The 25336-nt window shown below is 38.7% G+C and overlaps 1 protein-coding gene across 1 annotated transcript in view; it reads right to left on the bottom strand.

The window, feature by feature from the left end:
• Positions 1-25336, bottom strand: part of WDR70 (WD repeat domain 70) — a 306182-nt gene that overhangs the window by 122974 nt on the left and 157872 nt on the right. The window contains exon 10 of the mRNA XM_066239985.1: positions 7720-7894. Within this exon, the coding sequence (XP_066096082.1) occupies positions 7720-7894 (175 nt within the window). The remainder of the gene's footprint in view (positions 1-7719; positions 7895-25336) is intronic.

Genomic DNA, 25336 nt, shown 5'->3' with positions numbered 1-25336 from the left:
AAGACCATACTTGCTGGGAATACTTTAAAAGCCAGAAATTAGACTTGAGAGAGACATGAAAACAATTTTTAAAAATCCACCTACGTTAATACAAATTACATGTTTATACATTATTAAGGACATACCAAAACTTACCTCACCATCTCTCTCTGTCATATTCTACCTCATTATGTTTTCATATAACTAAGACAATTTTTATGTACTGTTTTTTCTACATTCAGTATTATTTTATGTTACTTTTAGGTGTACAGCCTAGTGGTTAGACAATCATGTAATTTATAAAGCGATCCCACCAATATTTCAAGTATCCACCTAGTATCATATTTAGTTATTTCATTATTAGTGTCTAATGTCAGTATTCTTAATGTATTCTTAGAATTACAATGAGATTCTCACTTCATGTTACCTTTTCCCAATACAATCATTCACTCATTCACGTAGCAAAGAGTTGAGGATCTGTTACAAACTAGACATTGTTCTTTGCCTAGTTTGGAATAAAGCAGGGGGCAAATAAGACAATGGTCCATTCCCTCATGGAGCCAATACCCTACTAGAGGCAAACAGCCAATAAAGAAGTTAATATTCAGTAGACTGTGTCAACTGGTGATCAGCCCTCTGGGAGAAAACACAAGGCACATGGGGTGCCCGTGGTGGGGGGAGGGGGTGACTGTATACAGACAGGGTGGGGTCGGGAAAAGCCATGCTGGGAAGAGGGCGTGTAAGCACAGTATGGAGAGAGGTGAGCAGAAAGTACGTGAACATCTGGGAGAGACCAGGGTGCCCAGGTGTTCACCATACAAAAGGGTCTGAGTCAGGGTACATGCTGTCCTTCTCAGGGTCACTTGCTTTCTGCACATCTCTCACTGTGCTCCCACCCACCGCGTGCTCTTGCTGCTCAGATACATGCAAGGAACAGAAGAGGGACCCGGGAGGCAGTGTGCAAACACATGGGACTGCTGGACTAATAGGACGGGGAACTGAAATGTTAACTGTGTTTTATTTTAACTAATTTAAATGGAATAATAAAATGTGGCTAGTAGCTACCATACTGACCAGCATAAAGTCTAGAATAAAGGTAAGTCTTGAGAACACAGAAATTTATCATTAATAGGCAGACACCTTACTTTATTCAATTTGTTAAAGTTCCTGTTGGTCCAGTAAAAATTCTAAGATTATGACAATTTTGAGAGCATTACTTAATTCTCATAGGTATGTGTTAACCATTATCTATCATGTAATTCTTTAGCTACTGTGGAGAAAACTTATTGCTATGAGGCCTTCTAACCTCAGCTTTAGTGTTATCCTCTGAATGGTTATTGCTAAAGTAATAGTTACGGAGTTCTTTTAAAAAGATCTGTTCATCTTTTTTGAAATCATATCAAGCATCTTCTCTGATCACAATACTATGAAACTAGAAATCAACTACAATAGAAAAACTGAAAAACACTTGGAAACTAAATAGCATGTTATAAAATAACAAATGGATTAACAATGAGATCAAGGAAGAAATAAAAAATTTCCTTGAAACAAATGAAAATGAACATATAACAACAAAAGGATATAGGACACAGTAAAAGCAGTCCTGAGAGAAAAGTTCATAGCATTACAGGCATACCTTAAGAAGAAAAAGCTTAAATAAACAACTTAACCCTGCATCTAAAAGAACTAGGAAAAAAACAGCAAGTAAAGCCCAGAGCTAGTAGAAGGAAGGAAATAATAAAGATCAGGGCAGAAATAAATGTCACAGAGACTAAAAAAACAATACAGAGGATCAATGAAACAAAGAGCTAGTCCTCTGAAAAGGTAAACAAGATTGATGAACCTTTAACCAGACTCACCAAGAAAAAAAGAGAGGATTCAAATAAAATTAGAAACGAGAGTGGAAAAATAACAACTGACACCACAGAAATACAGAGGATTGTAAGAAAATACTATGAAGAACTGTATGCCAAAAAAATTAGACAACCTAGGTGAAATAGACAAATTCCCTGAAACATATAATCTTTCAAAAATCAATCTAGAAGAAAAAAAAACTTAGACCAATTACAACAAATGAGATTGAAACAGTTATCAAAAAACTCCCAACAAATAAAAGTCCTGGGCCAGATGGCTTCACAGGTGAATTCTACCAAATATTCAAAGAAGAACTAACTCCTATCCTTCTCAAGCTATTTCAAAAAATTCAAGAGAAGGGAAAATTTCCAAGTTCCTTTTATGAGGCGAGCATAATCCTCATTCAAAAACCAAGCAAAGACACTACAAAGAAAGAAAACTATAGGCCAATATCCCTGATGAACTGAGATGCTAAAATCCTCAACAAAATATTAGCAAAATGGATCCAGCAATACATGAAAAAAACATACATCAGGATCAAGTGGAATTTATTCTGGGGAGGCAAGGTTGGTACAATATTCTCAAATAAATCAATGTGGTTCATTACATAAACAAAAGGAAGGAGAAAAATCACATGATAATATAAATAGATGCAGAAAAAGTATGTGATAAAAACCAGCACCCATTTATGATCAAAACTCTCAACAAAGTGGGAATACAGCGAACATACCTCAACATGATAAAGGCCATCTATGACAAACCCACAGACAACATCATACTCAATGGGCAAAAATTAAAAGCAATCTCCTTAAGATCAGGAACAAGGCAGGGGTGCCCCCTTTCACCACTCTTTTTCAACATAGTTCTGGAAGTCCTAGCCACAGCAATCTGACAAGAAGAAGAAATAAAAGGCATTCAAGTTGGAAAAGAAGAAGTAAAACTATCATTATTTGCTGATGATATGATACTGTACATAGAAAACCATAAAGTCTTAGTCAAAAAACTACTGGACCTGATAAATGAATTCAGCAAGGTGGCAGGATATAAAATTAACATTCAAAAATCAGTGGCATTTATATACACCAACAATGAACTGTCAGAAAGAGAAATTAAGGAAACAATCCCCTTCACTATTGTAACCAAAAAAATCAAGTACCCAGGAGTAAATTTAACCAAGGAGGTTAAAGATCTGTACTCAGAAAATTATAAAACATTGATTAAAAAAATCAAGGAAGATACAAACAAGTGGACTCATATATCATGTTCATGGATAGTAAGAAGAAACATAATTAAAATGTCTACATTACCCAAAACAATTTATAAATTCAATGCAGTTACTATTAAAATACCAATGGCATACTTCAAAGATATAGAACAAATATTCCAAAAATTCATATGGAACCAAAAAGAACATGAATAGCCTTAGCAATCTTGAAAAAGAAGAATAAAGTGGATGGTATCACACTTACTGATATCAAGTTATACTATAAGGTCATTGTACTCAAAACAGCTTGGTACCGGCATAAGAACAGGTATATAGATCAATGAAACAGAACAGAGAACCCAGAATTGATATTTGACAAAGGAGGTAAAAGCATACAATGGAGTAAAAACAATCTCTTTAACAAATGGTGTTGGAAAAATTGGACAGGTACTTGCAAAAAAATAAAACTAGACCCCCAACTTACACCATTCACAAAAATAAACTCAAAATGGATAAAAGACTTAAATGTAAGTCATGAAACCATAATCATCTTGGAAGAAAACATAGGCAGTAAGCTCTCCGACATCTCTCGTAGCAATATGTTTGCTGATTTATATCCACAGGCAAGTGAAATAAAGGACAGGATGAACAAATGGGACTATATCAAACTAGGAAGCTTTTGCACAGCTAAAGACAATATGAACAAAATAAAAAGACAAACCACACAATGGAAGAACATATTTGACAATACGTCTGATAAGGGGTTAATAATCAAAATTTATAAAGAACTTCTAAAACTCAACACCAGGAAGGTAAACAATCCGATCAAAAGAACTGAATAGATACTTCTCCAAAGAGGACATACAAATGACCAAAGGCATATGAAAAAATGCTCAACATCACTAATCATTAGAGAAATGCAAATTAAAACCACAATGAGATACCACCTCACACCAGTCAGAATGGCGCTCATTGACAAAACAACACATAATAAGTGCTGGCGAGGATGTGGAGAAAAGGGAACCCTCCTGCACTGCTGGTGGGAATGCAGATTGGGGCAGCCACTGTGGAAAACAGTATGGAGATCCCTCAAAAAATTAAAAATGGAACTGGCCTTTTGACCCAGCAATCCCACTTTTAGGAATATATCCTAAGAATACCAAATCACTGATTCAAAAGAAGAAATGCACCCCCATGTTTATTACAGTATTGTTTACAATAGCCAGTATCTGGAAACAGACCAAGTTTCCATCAGTGGACGAGTGGATTAAAAAGCTGTGGTACAATGGAATACTATGGGGCCGTGAAAAAGAAGGAAATCTTACCTTTTGCAACATGGATGGACCTGGAGACTATTATGCTAAGTGAAATAAGCTAGGCAGAGAAAGAAAAATATCATACGACCTCACTCATATGAAGAATCTAGTGAACAATGTGAACTGAGGAACGAAATAGAGGTAGAGGCTGGATCAAAGGGACCAGAGGAAAAGCGGTCAGAGGGAAAGGGACGAGAGGATGGGATCAGAGAAGAGAAAGAGATTAATGAAATTATATATACTTAACACAGAGTTATAGAGAGCAGGACAGCAAATCCTGGAGGGAAGGAGGGAGGGCACTGTGGGGAGGGAGCAAAGGGGGTATCAAAAGGAACTTGGGAGTGACGGGGGGAGGGAGATATATTCAGTGGGAGTCTTGAATCTATGTAAGCACAATAAATTAAAATCAATAAAAAATTTTTTTAAAAAGATCTGTTCATCTTTTGATTAGCAACAACTAGATTTTAATTATTTATTTATTTTTAAAATTAAATATATTGGGGTAGCATTGCTGTTGGGCAAACGAGTTTGTAAAATTTGTATTTTTTTTTTTTTTTTTGTATTTTTCTGAAGCTGGAAACGGGGAGAGACAGTCAGACAGACTCCTGCATGCGCCTGACCGGGATCCACCCGGCACACCCATCAGGGGGTGATGCTCTTCCCATCCGGGGCGTTGCTATGTTGCGACCAGAGCCACTCTAGTGCCTGAGGCAGAGGCCACAGAGCCATCCCCAGCACACGGGCCATCTTTGCTCCAATGGAGCCTTGGCTGCAGGAGGGGAAGAGAGAGACAGAGAGGAAGGAGAGGGGGAGGGGTGGAGAAGCAGATGGGCACTTCTCTGTGTGCCCTGGCTGGGAATCAAACTCGGGACTTCTGCACACCAGGCCGACGCTCTACCACTGAGCCAACCGGCCAGGGCCAAATTTGTATTTTTTGAGTGTACTCACTTTTATTGTTAAAAATAGCTTTGGGCAGCGCCAGGTATGTTTGTGAAATTACAAATTACCTTCATTCTTGAAAGGGGCCATCGTTATGTTAATGTTTGCTGGAGTAGAGGTTTTCAAGACAAAAAAAGTTTTAAAAGGAAGAGTAAGGAGAAAAAAGCCAAGATGGCAGGGAGAGAGAGAGAAGCCATTTTTGCAGAGTGAAAGCAGAGAAGGGAGAAGGTGTGCAGACGGGGAATGAGAGCTGAGGGGCTTTTGTGAGCTCCACTGAGACTGGGGGGGTGGCCTTTGATTTTAGGAGAAACTGGAGAAGACCCTGGTTGTGAAACCGGAGAATGTGTCAGTGGCTTTGGGAGCCCTGTGTTTGCTCGTCGGCTGGTGTGAGACTTTAATAAAGGAATGGCCCACCATTTTTGGCTCTGTTTCTTTACCATCTGTCTGAATCTAATGGGAACCTGCATGTGCATAGCCACGATAGCCGTGACTACTGGCCATATAATTGGTTAATAACATTATGTAACTTTTAGCTGTACAAGTCTATAATATATTATCTGGAGACTGCACTGTGTTCCCCACCCAAAGTCTAGTAAAAATCTGTTTTTAAAAGCAAGCTGCATTGCCCTAGTTGGGTAACTCACTGACATAAATCGGAAGAACAACAAATTGATGTTTCTCTCGCTCTCTTTCTCTCTCCCCAATCAATCAGTCAATCAATAAAATTGATTTTAAAAATTCTTTTAAAAAATAAATATAAATAAAGCCAAGCTGTATTTCCTCCTACCAAGCCTCTTCTCGATTTGACAAACTCACATCCGAATGTAAGAATATGAATGACATATAATGAGTGGGATGCGGTTTAATGAGCTATACATTTGTATACCACTAAGTTCTAATAAAATAGAATCAAAGACTGCGATTAGAAGAATGGCCAGAAAAGATTTGGGGGCTGGGGGAGAACTGGCATTCAGACAGCTTTGTATCCTACAAAACCAGAAACAAAAGAGACTCATTACTTCTGGAGATATGCAAGGCCAGGTTTTAAAACCTATATTCAACTTTAGAAAAATATAAAGGTCCTAAGAGAGGGACACACATATATATGTACCATACTACACACTCCACTATTACAGCTACACAAGAAAACGTCATGGTTTAGAATTTCTATGTTTAAATCAAGAGCACCCAGAGATGATGAAAGCCAGTTACTAAAAAATTTATTGCTTAGTTAAAAGTCAGTTTACAATTCAAAGGATTTTTAAAATCTCTGTGCTATTATGAAGCTTTATGGGTTTACAGTGAAGATAAAAACAGAAATAAAAGGATCTGACAAACAGAAAATGCCAAAAATAGTTTCAGCATTATAAACCTGGTTTCTTTTTTCCCCCTATCATTACTTTTTACCTTATTTCAAGAAAACAGACTTTAACTCACCTGCCTGAAAGGTCAACTCTGTTTCCTAGGATCCCTTTCAAAAGGTAAATGTTTGATGGGCAATTTTATTTAAAAGACATTACTTTTATAATTTTTAAAAGGAACTAGAATGTAAACTCCATGAGGGCAGGAGTTTCTGATAATCCACAATACATCCAGTGCCTAGCACAGTGCCTGCAAAATAGCGGTCACTTATCAAATATTTACTGAATTAATCATTAGACCAGAACCTTTCACCAAAGTAAGATAAACACGTTGTATTATAACATTAGTGTATATTTTCATTTCAACATTTGTACCATAGAATCATTCCACTTATCAAAAATTCTTATTTTACCACCTATACATATAAAGCCTTCTTTAAAGCTTTATTGATAATTCACAGATTTAGTCAAAGTCTCCTATATTTATTATTTCTATGGTTATAGAATTCTATATTCCCTTCCAATTCAACAATTCAAAATTTATTTATTCCAATAATGACCTAAATTCTAAAGGAAAAGTCCAAAACCCATTCAAATGTAATGTCATTGAATGCTAAGACAAAATATTATTTAAATTACTATAGAAATAATTGTTAAAAAACCTGCAAGTCATCCTGGACATACCTGATTTTTTAAAATCTTGTCAAGAATGTTTTCTAGTTCTCTGTTTAGTCTTGTTTTATATTACCATCAAGTCCTTCACTTTCAAACTCAAGCACACTGATATGCCATATAATAAACTACACTACTGTGCTTTTTAAATTTTTCTACCAAAAGACCTAATTTATTTTAAAAACAAAATCTAATACGCATTGGTACATATGAAGCTGGAATGTTTGCTGAGATGCTGTTTACAGCGAAAGTTCCAATGTTTTATCAACTAACACTGAAGTTCAAATGAGGACTAACCTCAGGAAATTGACCTTCATAATAACCCTGTAACATGTCTGTCTTATAGGTGAAGCAGTTTTCTTCTAAGACAAACAGACAGATGCCCTTGACTTACAGTCAGGTTTCGGTCCCAGATCTGGATGCTCCCGTTCTGGCAGGCGGCGGCTATGAGGCTCCCGTCTCTGCTATATGTGCACGTGGTGGGAATGACCTTCTTGCCCTGCATTGTCCGCGGTTTAAACACACTTTTTTGCTTCTTTGGATTTTCAACTTCCCATGTCCTCACAGTCCTAAAAAGAATAAAGAGATTTTCATGTACCATGTACCAAAAAGAAAGGAGTATAAAATACAAAAGAGCCATTAAGACTGCTTCAACTTTTAAACATATAAATTGAATAGTTATTTCAAAAAAAAATTGCAATTTAAAACATTCTTCAGGTCCTGGCCAGTTGGCTCAGCAGTAGAGCATCCGCCCAGCATGTGGAAGTCCTGGGTTCAATTCCTGGCCAGGGCACACAGGAGAAGCACCCACTTGCTTCCCTCTCTCCTTTCTCTCTCTCTCTTCCCCTTCCACAGCCAAGGCTCCATTGGAGCAAAGTTGGCCTGGGCACTGAGGATGGCTCCTTGGCCTCTGCCTCAGGTGCTAGAATGACTCCAGTTGCAACAGAGCAGTGGCCCTAGATGGGCAGAGCATCACCCCCTGGTGGGCGTGCCAGGTGGATCCTGGTTGGGCGCATGCGGGAGTCTGTCTTTGCCTCCTTGCTTCTCACTTCAGAAAAATACAAAAAAAAAAGAACATTCTCCAGTTATAAGGGAGGTACGTCACTAAAATAAAGTGAACCCTCTGTGTCATGTTGCCAAATCAAATAGCAAATGGCCAACACTACTTCCAATCTACCAGAGCTATTAGTTCTGATCTTCGAAAGCAGTGGCCACCAAACACATCTGACTACACACTCTGACCAGTAAAATTGTTGCACGAATACCCCCAAGGTACACACATTAATTTCTAAATTACTTATATGTTAAGGCACTATTATATAAGATACACTAAAAAACACACTGAAAAAAAATAGGTCATTAAAAAGGTATGGCGTCCTACCCAAAAGAATAATAAAAGAAAAGAGATGGTGCAGACCCTAGGCAGATAAATATTAAAAAATAAAAATACAGACCTTACTCTTAAGGAGCTCAATTTGTAGAAGGAAGAGATGTTAATATGTGTAATTACAACTTACATGATTGGTGTTACAATATGGAAGTTAGAATATGGAAAATGGTCAAATTCCCTAGTTTTGTTCTTTTCTCAAAATTGTTTGAGTTGTTCCAAGTTGTTTGCATTTCCATGTAAGTTTTAAAATCAATTTACCTAATTTCTATGTCAAAGACCCGCTTCTGGAGTTTTGAGAGATTGCACTGAATCTAAAGATGTGTTAGGGGAAAATTGAAATCTTACAGTATTGACTATTCTGATCCATAAATACAGTACTGTATATCTTCTAATTTATGAAGATCTTTCATTTCAACTGCTCTATATCCTTGAAAGCAGTTGGTATTACCAGCTGTTTTAAGCCATTCTAATAGGTATGTACTGGTATTGTGATTTTAATTTACATTTCCTAAATGACTAATAATATTGGGGTTCTTCCCATTTACCAGCTGCTGTCCATTTTTCTTCACTGTGAAGTATGTCTTCCCATCTTCTGCCTGTTTTACATATTCAGTTGTTTATTTATTGTCTGTTATAGCTATTCTAGATACATGTTCTTCATCAGATATGTGTTCAGCAAACATTTTTCAAGTCTATTGCTTGCCTTTTGTTTTTTAAAGTAGTTTTTCAAATATCAAATGCTCTAAATTTTGATAAAGTCCTATTTATCAAAATTTTAAATATTATATCTAAGAAATCTTTGCCTAACCAAGGTCACAGAATTCTCTTATGTTTACTTCTACAAGTTTTATAGTTTTAAGTTTTACATCTAGGTTTACATAATCTATTTGAATTAGTTTTTACCTGGTAGGAAGTCAAGGTTCTTTTTTTGCATATAAATATCTATTTGTATCTTCACATCATAAAACCTTACCCCCTGCTGAATGTATTCTGCATTGCTCACTTGTCTCCTATCTCTTTGTTCACTATGCTTTCCATAGTTAATATGCACAAAACACTGAGAAATTCCTTGTGTGCCTTTTCTTGCTACACTTGGCTCTACAACAGTGGGGATAAATGGATAGTTTCTCCATTTTTTATAACTGAACATCTCCAAAAGTCAAATGAAACTTTAGAATTACAATATGAAAGGCCGCACACGAGTATCATTATCATTATGTGGCTTGTTTAAAGTTCTTCGTCTCTAAGACTGGGATAATACTACCACAATGAGGAGCTGTGAGGATTAAATGAGATTAGGGATGTAAACGTGTCTGGGACAATACTTGGAACACAGCAGACACTCACTAAATACTAATGCCTTTCTGCTCTTCTCAGACCATAAATAAAGTATTAAACCTAATAAGCCCAGAAACTAAGTATGTTCCATTTTTTTTTCAGTGGCATATTAACAGGTTGAGCTAGTCCTCAAAACAATAGAAGGAAAAAAAGCAACTGACCTAGCATATAGATGTATGAAGTATAAATCTACATTCTGTCTGCCGGTGACTAACTACACTATGGTTCTATGGCTCAAATTTTCTGAATCTGTGTCTTCTAAAATGGATGCTAAAGCACTAGGCCATTAGGTGTCTGTCAAAACATTTTATGCTGAGGAATGCATATTTTGAAACTTGAAGTGAGATCTGGTCTTATAAAATTAAAACTGTGTTTCAAAAAAAGATTTAAAAATAGAAGAAGTATCTGCCTATGCCTTTCTGGAAACACAATGAAAACACCCAGAAGACAAGAAAAAGGCACAGGTGGGGTCCTTATATTGCCCCAGGCACAAATGCTTTCTGTCTTAAATAAATGAATTCTTTCCAGATACAAGTTCTAAACTTTCTGGCATCTGCTGCATAAATGTATCACTGCATTTGGCAGAAGTCGAGGGAAGCATTAATTTTGTATGGAAATCACTTAAGGGATCTTGGTTTAATTTTTTCTTGAAAGACTACACAAGCAGCTTGAGTGATGTAAGAGTCTGAAACTTTCTGGTTCCTTTGGCAAAACAAATCCAACAAGAACGACCTTCTTTTCAAAAATGCCCAAATATTAAGGCATTAAGGTTCCACAGAAATGGGGGAAATGTTCTAGCTTTGATATAAACTCACAATAATCTTTATACACACACAGAATTCACATATGTATAAAAAGTAACTATAATTAAGAACGTAATTGCACTTAAGAGAAATGTATTTGGTACAAATGTTTTATACTTACAATGATTAAAATGAGGCCTTATGAAATCTAGCATTGGAGTAAGGAATGAACAGTACAACAAATAACCATTTATATGCTTACATTTATGGCCAACTGATTTTCAGCAAAGATGCCCAAATAATTCAGTCAAAAAAGAACGGTCTTTCCAAAAAATGATGCCAAGACAATTGGATATCCATATGCAAAAGGTGAGTATGGACTTTTTCTTTGCATCATACAAAAATTAACTTAAAATGGACCATAGACATAAACCTAAAACTCTTAAAACATGACCTTGGATTAGGAAATGATTTATTAGATATAACACTAAAAGCACAAATGATAAGAGGAAAAAAGGATAGATTGGACATCTAAATTCAAATTTTATCTGCTTGAAAAAAATACTATGAAGAAAGTTTAAAGATAAGACAGACTTGGAAAAAATATTTATAAATCATATATATGATAGACTGGTATCTAGAATATCTAAAGAACTTTCATAAATTAATAACTCAAATTTCTAAATGGACAAAAGATTTAAATACATGTTTCACTAAAGAATGTATACTAGTGCCCAATAAGCCCATAAAAAATATGCTTGACATTATTTGTCATTAAGAAAATAAATGTAAGTCAAAATTACAATGAGATACCACTTCATACTACCCACTGGATAGCTACAATCAAAAAGAGACAACAAACCTGACCAAGTGGTGGCACAGTGGATAGAGCGTAGGCCTGGGATGCTGAGGACCCAAGTTCAAAACCCCCAGGTTGCCAGCTTATGCATAGGCTCACCAGCTTGAGTGCAGCGTCGCTGGCTTGAGCCTAGGATCATGAACATGACCCCATGATTGCTGACTTGAGCCCAAAGGTCACTGGCTTGAGCCTAAGGTCACTGGCTTGAGCAAGGGGTCACTGGCTCTGCTGTAGCCCCCCCACCCCGGTCAAGGCACATATGAGAAAACAGTCAATGAGCAATTGAGATGCACAACTATGAGTGATGCTTCTCATCTCACTCCTTCCTGTCTGTCCCCCTCCCCGTTTTCTCTCAAAAAAAAAAAAAACAAAAAAAAAAAACACAACAAATAAAAGATCTTAAATATAGGAAAGAGGAAGGGGGAAGGGGAAGGGAGAGAGAACTGAAAACTCAGATGTATAACCAATGTTGAGGCAGTAGGTTGCTTTCACTCCCTCTAAACCCTTTTATATTAACCTATGATGAAGCTCACAGGAAATGTAGTAGAATGTTTTAAGAGAACACCCACAGGTAGATGCTGAGAATTGTTCTGCTCAGACTTAAGACAAAAATACTTCTCAAGTATTTCAAAAGAATACATGGAAACCTTCATACACCTTCTACAATGCCAAATCAGAATAATCCAAACAGATATCCATTTTGACTCTTTCATTCTCGCAATATCTAGGATTATTTTGCACACATAATGCTTTTAATAAAATTAAAATCTTATACCACATGTATAGAATTATATATTTATACAATACATATTTATAATATATACATTATATATCTATCTTTCAGTATTGCTCTACTCTTGAGTTCTCCTAAAATGTTCTTCAAAATAATTTGCTCCAATCTACTTTCTAAAAGAAAGAACACTGCCCTGACTCTGAGAAAACTAGGAATGAAGAGCACAGGGCCTTTGCCTTCACAGAATTCACACTTTGGTGGAAATGACCTACAAGCAGTAAGCATAGGGCCACAAGTCAACAAATACATATTGTCTTTTCTATAGGTGAGGCATCTCGGTAGACAACTGTGGATACAAACAACGACACATAATCCAATAAAGAAAAACCGGGGAACAATGTCATCACATCCTGAGGCAGCACACAGAGAAGAAAAGAGGTAGTTCATTTAGAAAGATCTGGGGAAAATTCCACAGATGTGTTTATTTTGGGAAGAGTTGAAATTTTGTAGGTGAATCTCACAGTTATGGGGGGGGGGGGGTAAATCCTAGAAGATGTAAAGATGAGGAGTGCAAAAGCATAGCTCTTCAAGTTTGTTTTGCTTTCCTAAAAGGATGAGGTGCCCAGTGGGATAAGTGGATGCTGGAGATTGTAACCATCACTGGCAATGACCAGATTGTTAAGGACAGCCTATAACATGTACTGCAATTATGGGTTTCACCCTCTAGAGATTATGAAGCCACTATAGAGAGAGTGACTTAAATTGTATAACCAGACTTGTGTTTCAGAAACCCCCTCGGGGAGCAGTGAGGAGACCACCTGGAAGGGACAAATCTGCAGGTTGGACAGCCCAGGTGAGAAACAATCAAGGCCTGGGCTAAGGCCATGAGGTGGGGAGGATGTAAAAGAAAAATACCTTTGGGGGCTAGGGAGGTAGTGCCATTCATTCAGAGCCGCAGAGTTGTAAGAGGTGGGGGAGAAGACAAAAGATATTAAAGAAGGTAAGAGCAGACTAAGGTTCAGACACTTGTGTGACAAGGTGAGAATCGTGTATAGGTAAAAGGAATACAATTAGGAGTCATTAAAATGTCCACAGAGATTCAATTGTGGAAACTGCAAAAGGCAGACCTCCGGGAAGCAAATCCTTAAGGAAGAGGCAGCAAAAAGGGAAGGAGTGAGAAAGGAGACACAAGGAGTCTGAGCAGCAGGAGAGGACAGGGTTAGGAATGCCAGCGGAGGAAGTCTGAAAGGAAGGCATAACACAGAGTGTTGATGTCAAAGAGATACTAAATAAAATGAATGAAAGGGCTTCACTGGATTTAATAACAAGTCAAAGATGGGGTGTGAAGAAGTAATTTCAGTAGAGTGATGGGGACACAGGTCAGAATGCTATGGAATTAGGAGTGGGAAGTAGTGAGGGAGAGAGAGCAAGTGAAGTGTGCTCCCACATGAAATGCTATCTAAATACAGATAAGAATCCCACAAAACCTGGGTAGGAAGGAAAGGAATGGAACTAGGGAAGGGAGGCTAAGGAGAGGATACAACATTCAGTTGGGCTCCTAAGTGGGAAGAAGGAGTCGTGAGGTATGTTTGAATCGGAATTTATGGCAGAAGGAACATTGAAAGCAAAGGCCTGGAAGGAATGGTGAATAGTCTGACATGGTATTTGTGCATGTGTATGTGTGTGTGTGTGTGTGTGTGTGTGAGAGAGAGAGAGAGAGAGAGAGAGAGAGAGGGAGTGTGTGAGAGAGAGAGAGAGAGTGTGTGTGTGTGTGTGTTTTTTCAAGGAGAGAAAGGGCTGCATACATGACACGTCTTGAGATGAGAGTGGAAACAGGCTTAGGGAATGTGCACAGCATTCTGTAAACTTTGGAAAGCAACAGAGAGTCAATAGCCATAAGGGGTTTGGGACAGTGAAGGGCAGGCCTGAGCTCCTCTTCTGGGCAAGCAGTGTGCCCCAGAGAGAAATGAAGACAGTGTCCCTGACGAAGGTTCTGCACAAAGGAGAATGATGCTATTATTAACATAAATGGAGAATCTGAGAAGATAGAACATGAAATTAAAATAGAAAAGATCCAGTGCTTCTTATAGGATCTATTTTTGACCAATGGAAATGAATATGAAGAGGTCATTGATGACCATCAACTCCTCTGGAGAGGGCACTGAGAAGAAACAGCAGAATTCTGTAATCCTCCGGCTGCATAAAGCAAGAAACTCAGTGTAATTAGTCTTCTAACATGCATCAAGATAAGAAATTATATGTGAATTTGGCCTTAAAACATCGAGAAAGATGTAGTGCGGATGTAATTACAGATGACTTTAATTATGTTAAGAAGTGATTGCTACCTTCTGATAAGAGCAAGAGAGAGCACGGTGGGTGGAGGTGGGAACAGGGAGGTTTGGAGGAAGAAGAGAGAGGGTGTGGAGGACAGATTTTACAGAAATCTGCCTCCACCCACCCTCACCCGGCTGCTGCCAGGGCTCAGTAGTATTTCTGGACTAACGTCTCCCTGGATATTAGCAGGTGCAGGCAGGCCTTCCAAAAGGCCACTGAAGTATGAAGCCATTATTATTTATTTTTTTAATGCCTCTGAAATATAATACATATATGAAACTTTCACTTAACGGACAAAGTTTTGAAGCAGCAGGCTCCACATCTGTAAAACAGATCCTAAAAGATAAAATTTTACATGCCAAAGAGTGATTCAGTGCAAATTTGAAAATGAGATAAATATTCTTCTTTTGAAAGAGAGTGGATGGTTTTTCCTGACTTAAAAGTTAAACAATGCTTAATCAAGTTGTAGAGTTAAGCAGTGAAGTCAATGTTACTTTAGAAGTTTACGCTAAAAATAGTGAACCTTTTCAACATCTCTAACAAATTCATCTACAACAACAGAACTCTTGGACTTGAAGGATTATTTCCAGAAGTCACGAACGCCAAATGTGTTTGATAATGAATTCTAAATATTGAACCAATAATCTGAATAAAAGTAAAGATTTGAACTAATAATTATAATTTTTAACATTTAGGTGTTCATAATGAGAAAAGCACTATTCTCAGCACTTTATCATTTAATCCTCACAACTCGATGAAGAAGATACTATTAATATTATTGTCTCTATTTTACAGAGGAGAACTAAAGAACAAAAGTGTAAAGTGATACATGTCAATATTCAGATAAGTGGAGTAGTCTACTATACCTACTGCCTACTCAAGGTTCTTAGTCATCCATGTGGATACATAAAAACAGGTAAGGTCATGAGTTTGGGATGCTATAAAAAATTGACGGTTCAAGTCATACTTTTACTTGAGAAAGAATACAGTACTGCAAAATTGCCATATCTTGCAATATAAAGCTGAATATTATTTGCGTTTTGCATCTTTTGGAAAAGCAAAAGGAGTAAGTGGTGACTTAGAAAGTCTCGCTGTTGTAAAATATATTGTGTTACAGACATGTTGTCCTTACTAATCAATACAGAAATACCAATTTTTCACTTCCAATAAAGATAAGCAATGAGAAGATACTGTGATCACCTATCTGTCCCCCACCCTTCACATTCTCCCACACCTCCAGACCTGTGATACATTTGTTCATAAGCTGCCATTTCCCTTGAATGAGCTCATTTAAAATACATTGAGGGGATAAATGTTCTGTGTGGAGTGGAGGAGAAAGAACATGCAGAAGAATCAGCAGCAGCTGATGCACGAAGTTCAAACAGGTAAATAAACACAGGTGATCCAGGAAAAGCTTTGAAACTGACACACACAGCTTAAACCTGGCAAAGAGGCTATGGACTTCTAGGATCGACAGAGCAGGGGAACCACCTAGGACGCACTCTGCCATCAAGAATAGATTGGCCGAGAAAAAGCCTTGTTGGAGACCACGCTAGAGAAAGAAGTGTTACACACCAGCACAATCCGCACTGAAAACAGAGGCTGAAATTCAGTGAACCCTCCAAGTTCTCGCTGATCCTAATGCCCTTACGGTCATAAAAGAGAGGTTCACTGTCAGCAGCATTATTGTCAGGTATAATAATGTTGAAAAAGCTAAACATGTCTTAAGTCTGTGTGAAACAGCACTTTGCTGAGGTCTTACACATGGCATCTCATTTTAAGCTCGGTATTGAGGTAGGCACTTATTATTCTCACTTCTTGAACGAGGTTCAAGAAGTGTGTAATTTGTCAGACGTCACACAGTTAGTGGCAGAGTTGGGAATCTACTCCGGGTCAACCTGGTTACAGAGGTACCTAGTACCTAAAGGAGAAGTGGGTATAGACTTCTGATTGTTTAATCTTTGAATACAATTAGGCCACACACTAGAAAACAGAGTATTCTAGGGTGTATTGCTAGATGTCTGATACAGGGACTGTAAAAGTACTGTTTACAGTATTGTTGGTCTAGTTCCCAGAGACATTTACTACATCTCCCTAAAATATTAAAAGGTTTGATTTTATAGCCTGGCTTTCACCTGTCCATATAGTTAATTAGTCTAAATTAAAGTGGTCAGCACAATACTTAAAATTTAATCTGGGAGAAATGGGACCAGAATACACCTGCTAAAATGACCTGTCCTATGATTGGTTAGTGTGACCATCGAATGTCACATATCCTAGCAAATTTAAATAAATAAACATTTTCATATACTTCCCCTATCCCCAGGAATTGTCTAAAATCCTGTGAGATGTGGAATTTAGAATCTAGTGAAATATCTCCTGGCTTATGACTTAAGAAGAGACAAGCCACTTAATGTTCAACAGCCAATTAATACAAAAGGATTTGTTCCCATTTAGCATGTTTAACATTAATCAAAGTTTACTGCCTTGGACGCTGCCCTAATCTAGATCTATGGATTGGTTTTGTGGGGGCGGTCAGTGCATTGCCTGTAATAGCATATATCTAAGAAAAAGTCTGTAATGTCTCCTACATCATCAGAGACACTCAACAGAGGTTAAGAACACAGCGCTAGGTCATCTATATACATTTTACCGCTGGCCCAAGGAAGACCTTTGCAGCCCAAGGAAGAGAGCTGGCTGCAAACTTAGACTGCAATGGATTGATACCCTCTTAGAATGGTTTTTCTTGAATTACATTTTTGGGGGTTTCTGCCTTTGATGTTGAGGAGTACATCAGAAAATAGCAACATGGATATAGTACAGAAAAATAAAGGGTGAGGAAAATTAAGTCTGTGTTTAAATTTGCCTGTGTTTAAACCCTCTATCCCCACTTACTATGTTGTAGACAAGTCAACCTCTCGGAGCCTGTTTCCTAATCTGAAAATAATTACTTCACAGAGTTATTTTAAGAAAATATACAGCCTGACCTGTGGTGGTGCAGTGGATATAGCACTGACCTGGAACACTGGGGTCGTTGCTTTAAAACCCCAGGCTTGCCCGGTCAAGGTACATACAACAAGCAATGAAAAACTAAAGCAAAGCAACTATGAGTTGATACTTCTTGCTCCCTGTCCCTCTCTCCTCTCTCTGTAAAATCAATAAATAAAATCTTTACAAAAAATTATTTTGAAAAGAAAATATACAAAAAGCACTTAGCACAGTGCCTTGTCCATCATAATGCCCAATTACTATAAATATATATTTCTGTGTTTACTGTAAGGATACTGTCTACATCAACCGGAAGGACCTCTGTATGAGGGCACTTGGGAAACATTTATCTTTTATAATTGGAAGCTCTATGTTTTCATCTTGGGGATTCTGGGACTTTCAGCTGAGTGTGTCTCCATCTTTGCTCCAGTTACTAGCAAGTTTAGAACTGAATCTTCAGCTTAACTCTATCCACTGAGTGGCAAACCTGCTCCTGCTAATGTTTTGTGAACTAACCTTACCCTTCGCCCTTACTTTCCATGGCCCTGGATGCTTGCTTTATTTTTTTATAACATATGTTACTATGATTATTATTTTGAGCTTCCTTGAATTCTGTTTTCGGAATGAGGTAAGATGCACAAAAATAAACAAACAAATTAATAAACCAATAGAAAAAATAAATAGTGTTGTTTTGAACTGATGATAATTTGAGTTAAATAAACACTGTTTTCCTAATGAGTATATTAGCTACAGAGTCAGGAGAAATTGTAATTTTTTTTTTTATTTTTTTTTTTTTACTTCCAGAAGTAGGATCTTCCCTGGACTAATTTAGACTCTCAAAGGAAAACAGAATCAAGAGTCACCAGTAAAATAATAAAACAGATCACCAGATGGAGATGGACATCCACATGAAGAGTAGTGAAACAACAGAGAGTGGAGCAACATGCTGTTCCTCTGAGGTGAATGCTCACACTCTCCGAAAGTTGAAGAACTTCTGTTCACTGAGGGGTATCTCAAAAAGAAACAATAAATTCACAAGAATGGACTTCATTTTATCGCTTCCTAGGAAAAACAAAAGTTTCCTGCCTGTAACTGCATTGGACCCACAGCAAGGGCAGGTCACATCCAGGCTGACTTAAGAGCCTCTTTATTTTCTGACCCGGACGGAAGGAAATGTGCCGTGGCTGTCGTGTGTTAAGCAGATGGGACACCAAAGGGGCTGAGCTGTTGGCCAACGACAAAGGGGAAAGAAATCAAAATGTAAGCAAAGAAGCCTTCCTTAGCTGCTTGGCAAGGCAGCTTCTAAGTAAACCATATTAATCTGATTCACATGTGGTGAGTGGAAAATTAAAAACAGGGCAGCAAAAAAAAAATAAGTGAATTTACTAAACTGATAAACGTATAAAGCAGTTTCACTATGATATATGATACCTGGATTATTTGAGTTTCTAGAGATATCATGATATTGATACCTTTTCGAAGTTATATATTGCCTTGGGCACACAACAGATCAGATAAATACTTGAGATGCCAATGTTTTTCTAAGAAGAAAAGTATGATCTCTAAAGAATCAGCGAGATACAATAAAATCCAAGGACAGCAAAATTAAAATGGATTGTTAAGGAAATACAAAAGAGTAGAAACTATGAAGACAGCATGGAGATGATCTTCCAAATAAGAATGTCCTACAGAACGTTTAAGAGACTTGTTTGTCAACACTGTTGCCTATCACAGAAGTTCCATTGTGAGTGCCCCATCTATTGAAAGCTGTAAGAAAGAAAATGACTCCGTGTTGGAGTATTCACAATAATGAAACAGATAAAAGCTGTTACATTGAGATTCAAATTTCTTTCAGACTATAATCAAGTCTCTGATTGTTCTAAACAGAGTTGGATTTTCGTCCTTTTTCTTTTCCTTTGCTCTACCAGAAGTGAATATATTTTAAATTTTCCTTCCTTTCTTCTCTCCCTTCCTCCCTTTTCTTCCCATTGAGTCAAAAAGGATCCACAGCCCTCCTGATAAGCCAAGCACTGTTCTACATGCTAGAAATCCAACTTCAAACAAAACAAAAAACAGCCGTGCTCTGCTGATTCATTTGTTAGTTTCTTCATTTCAATGGCAATTTATTATGTGCTGTCAAGAAACACAGAATTTGGAGAAACACATTATGAATCAGAGAACAAAATTGAATGACAACATCAGGGTGAAGACTATGCAGGCAAATTAAAACTTCAAATATGCTATTCGGATGAGAACACAACATGTGAAAGAGACGGGTCAGGTTCAGATTCCAGCTGTGGAAGCACCACTCTACTTCTCTTTTTTCTGTGTTTCTATAGGGTTGAGTATGTTACAGTTCTTGTATAAAACTTGTCACATTACGTCATATTTTTACACCATGCATTTTTCTCTCCCACATCAGACTGGGACCTCCCTAAGGAGAGAATCCAGCTGTGCACATCTTTGGGTCCCGAGCACCAAGAGATGTGCCTTACAAATTAGTTCAAATATGTTTACTGAGTTGATGGCATTTAATTATAGAATATTACCCAAAATGTTATATCTTAATCATTGAATTAAAAATATAAGACACAACTTATTTTTCCCTTCAATAAAACTAAGAACCACCTGGCCTGTGGCGGCACAGTGGATATGCAGAACACTGAGGTCCCCAGAACGCTGAGGTCCCCAGTGTGAGGCCCTGGGCTAGCCTGGTTAAGGCACATGCGACAAGCAATCAATGAACAACCAAAGTGAAGCAGCTATGAGCTGATACATCTTGCACCCCCGCCCCTCTTTCTCCTCTCTCTGTTAAATCAATAAATAAAATCTTTTTTTAAAAAAAATTAAGCCTGACTAGGTGGTGGCGCAGTGGATAAAGTGTCGGACTGGGATGCAGAAGGACCCAGGTTCGAGACCCCGAGGTCGCCAGCTTGAGCGCGGGCTCATCTGGCTTGAGCAAAGAGCTCACCAGCTTAGACCTAAGGTCGCTGGCTCCAGCAGGGGGTTACTCGGTCTGCTGAAGGCCCGCGGTCAAGGCACATGTGAGAAAGCAATCAATGAACAACTAAGAAGTCGCAACGCGCAACGAGAAACTGATGATTGATGCTTCTCATCTCTCTCCGTTCCTGTCTGTCTGTCCCTGTCTATCTCTGCCTCTGTAAAAATAAAAATAAAAAATAAAAAATAAAAAACTAAGAGCCATGCGGTATACAGCCAAGGAATCAGTAAGTTATTACAATTTCATAAGTAGGGTACAATCCAGCTGAAAGTCTAACTACTAGAAGACTGCTTCCATGGGTTGATTAAACTGTGACTCTGCAACTTTCTGACACTCATATGTCCTCCACCAATAGTGCACGTGTTACCCTTAGAGCGGTGAAACACAATGACAGTGCTCTGGTACAGAGCCTGAGAAAAGACAAAGTGAAATAAAAAATGGTGACATATTTATAATTGTTTAAATCATTCTCCTTCTCTCTCTGCCTGGACGGAGGGGCCACCTTGAACAGTAAGTCCCCTGACTCCACCGCTGCACACATGCCCTTCTCCACCAACACTCCCCGTGTGCCTTCCAGGCAGCCTTGCTCTTGTCTCTGCCACTTTTCTGAATCTCAGTTCTGATAGACCAGCAAACCCCTTGGCTGTCAAATACAACAGGGATGAGTGCCCTTGACCTTTGTTTACCTTGAAGTCTTTTCTTCCTCTGCTCTTAAGTTTTCCTGTCTCTTCTGCTGAACCATATCTGACTGTGCCTTTAAATAATCACACAAAGCCCTGTGGCTTCCACCACCACCAATATAATGAATGACCCTCCAGCCTTCGTTTACTACACACATATCTATTGCCTGGGATGTAATTCTTCATTTCCAACTAGCAGGCAGGCATGCGGTTTTCCTACACACACCTAGAACCTCACGTGTCAAATATATTAATAGAATGCAGTGTCTTCCCCCTCAGACTGGCTGCGCCTCCTACCTTCCCTGTCTCACTCGGGAGAATCCGCATTAATGCAACTGCTCAAGGAGGCGGTCCCTTCCTCACTGGCTCCTTCCTGCCCATCCACTGCCTTCAGTGCATGTGTGGTTCCTTCCGTCTCCAACATCATCTTCCCTCACAGTTGTTTCTCTCTCCTTCTCTGCTCTCAACTAAAATGTCACCTCCTTGAAGACATCTTCTCTGACCCCTCTAATAATAATCCTCAGCATCTTCATGATGCCATACCATCTGACCCTGTCTGTTTGATTCAAAGGACTGACTACAAACCATAATTATGAAGTCAATAGTGTCTTTCTCCCCCAAAAGCCTGGGGGCTGTCTTTTCCCCTAGAACCCAGGCCGTGACTCAGAGTTGGTGCAGATAACTCAGATGGAAAGTGGTGGTGAATCCCACTCTGCACATGCGCCCCATCCCTTCCCTATCTTCCACAGTGCCCCGGGCTGGACCATCAGTACCTGTTGCCTGCACTCTAGAAATAACCTGTACTTGGGCTCACTGTCTTTAGCTTCTCTTTACCATCATAAAAATGATTACCATATTTCCCCATGTATAAGACACACCTTTTTTCAAAAAATTTGGGGTCTAAAAACTGGGTGCATCTTAAACAGTGGTTGTAGTTTTTTTTTACTTGCATTTCCCACTTTTTCAAGTTTGTTTTTGTGCTCATTGTTGAATACAGTGATTCGTCATCAGACACAGATGAGGACAAGCTAATGGATGGGAGTTTTGACAGTGATGAGGAGTTGTATGAATTTTATGATGAGTAAAACTTGAGTCAATAACTTTAGGTAATACATTATTTTTTCAAATTTTGGGCCCCAAAATTAAGGTGCATCTTATACATGGGGGCATCTTACACATGGGGAAATAAGGTATTTTTCACCAAAGACGGGGGGGGGGGGGGGGGGGGGCGGGAGGGATAAATTCAGTGATGTCACTCTACTGAAAAAAAAGCCCCTGCAGGTTCAGAGCCTCCAGAAAAAGTCCCAGACACCTACAGCATAGCCCCAGGCCCTCCTAAAAGGATCACCCTAAAAGGGGGGCGGGCAACATTGCAGGAAGAGGAATGAGCTGGTGCTAAAGCCAATGAGTAGGAGAGAGTCCGGTTTACGGGAGGGCCAGGAACCCAGCTGCTGTGGCCGAAATAGACAGCCGGGACCAGCTGTGCAAGGCCACGTGGGAAGTGACAAATACAGGTTGAGCAAAAGTAGGCTCACAGCTGTAATACAAATAAATAATACAAGAATAAACTCTTTCATGTACTCACAACTGTAAACCTACTTTTGCCAGTCCTGAAATTCCGGATTTTGGCCTAAAGCCTAAAGGTTTTGTGCTGGGACATTCACGTGACCTGTTTTGTGATTTTCAGAAAGAATTGCCATTTTTTTGCAGTGAGGGTAAACACACAAACAAAAGACACTGAGAGTTAATGGTCATAGGAACATAGACAGTTAAACACATTCATTCATTCAAATCATATTTTTAAAAACTGAGAGAAACAAATGAATTCAGAATGTATTTTTACAAGGAACATGTATAGAACTGGTGAAAATGGGGTTAGAAGAAAGGGAACTCTCAGGCTTACTTCCTAAGACTGACTCAATCAACTGAACAGAATGGTTATAATGCCCAACAGAGGTGCACCAGCTTCTCGGGTCCCCCCAGAACCACATATACCCAGTTCCCTTTTCCTGGGTGTGCCAAGTCGTTCCCAGTCCCACCGCAACACCACAACACTAAAAGGCACAATTGTGCAACACACCTGTAGTATACAATACAGGCTTATACAGCAAGTTTCTTCTTCAATGCTCAGCTATCTCATTTTATACTTGAGGGAATGGATTACCTACTGGAGTTGGAATCTGGTCATTATATTAATGCTGTTCTCTTGACCTTTACATACAATTTTATACATATTTCAGGAACAGGCTGTTAGCTCTGAGTCCAGCAATTTACTTACAGTTGGTATCCACTGGCTTCTCCTTTTGGCTTTTCCTGGGAATTAGAAATCCTTAACATGAATTATGAGCTGGTCTCTTCTTTCTCCTTTAATCTAAGACATTCATTAAATTCCATAAACCGGATTGTAACACTCTTTAGCCTTTTGTTTTTCATTGCATAGGTCATTCTTCTGCTCCTGTAGTTAGTTTTGAACATCCTTTACATACAAGCACAACAAATGAAGTCCTTATCATCCTCACAAATATATACAGGTAATAATATATGTATAATATATATGTCTATATATGTATCAGAAAGATATAAAAAAGGAATTTCAGTAACTAAGTACTCTTAAATTACCAGGAGAGGGGAAAAGGATGTGAACAATCTTTAAAGTTACAACCAAAAATGTAAAGCACATAATATTACGAGTGTTGCATGCTCAGTCAAAGACAGCTACTGCCTCAGTATACTCCCGTGAATTTTAAAAGTAAATCTCTTCCAGTGTAAACCCACGGGGTAGCTTAACCATTCAGCAGGAAGTATCTCAATGCACTGACTCCAAATGGACACGAGCTTAAAATTATCCGCTAAAATTTACCAAATTTATCCCTAACCTATAGGCAAGAACTGACTATTTGACTGACTCTTACATATCACTTTGGATCCACAAGCTCATTAGAGAAAACTAAGCAGGTCCATTCCTGGCCAATTACAGAAAACTATCGCTCGTCCTCCTTCTCCAATGTTATATTAATAATGCATATTACAGAACAGGAATTATTTTGTACTGTGAGTATTATTAGAAAAAGGAGTTCATCCAACAGGCATTATTTAGAAATTTTGGGGGTTTTTTTGTTCGGTTTTTTTTTTTTGCATTTTTCTGAAGCTGGAAACAGGGAGAGACAGTCAGACAGACTCCCGCATGCGCCCTACCGGGATCCACCCGGCACGCCCACCCTAGGGCGATGCTCTGCCCATCCTGGGCGTCGCCATGTTGCGACCAGAGCCACTCCACTCTAGCGCCTGGGGCAGAGGCCAGAGCCATCCCCAGCGCCCGGGCCATCTTTGCTCCAATGGAGCCTTGGCTGCGGGAGGGGAAGAGAGAGACAGTGAGGAAGGCGCGGCGGAGGGGTGGAGAAGCAAATGGGCGCTTCTCCTATGTGCCCTGGCCGGGAATCGAACCCGGGTCCTCCGCACGCTAGGCCGACGCTCTACCGCTGAGCCAACCGACCAGGGCTAGAAATTTTGGTTTTAAAGTGACGTTAATGTGCAGTTTTAAATGTTGCTTCTACCTAGGATTATATTTAAAATCAAGCATTCAAATCCACAAACAATTATGAGGCAACACTTATTTTGCTAAGCACTGCAAAGAATGTTGAGAAGCTAAGCATGAGTATATACAATCCTGGTCCTAACAGAATTGAAGCAAACTTGGTGAGTTCAGGAATTTATGTACTATCTTGTCAGGGTACACAGATAAACTCAGATCCATCTGTGAGAATGCTCGCCTATGCTACACTAGCTATGAAATCACAGCAAGGAAATACCTTGCTGGGAGAAGATGTCACAGAAGAGGGGACACATGAGAAACATCTTGAAGGGGAACTGAGAGTTTAATAGGACTCCAATACAAAAATGGATAAAGAACACTCCGAGTGGACTCAACAACTTGTGCTTAGAAAC

Source organism: Saccopteryx bilineata, chromosome 1 (genome assembly GCF_036850765.1).
Source record: "Saccopteryx bilineata isolate mSacBil1 chromosome 1, mSacBil1_pri_phased_curated, whole genome shotgun sequence".
In the NCBI taxonomy this organism is placed as follows: Eukaryota; Metazoa; Chordata; class Mammalia; order Chiroptera; family Emballonuridae; genus Saccopteryx; species Saccopteryx bilineata.
The sequence above is the reverse complement of the archived record's forward strand: the minus strand, read 5'-3'. Positions and strand labels throughout refer to the sequence as shown.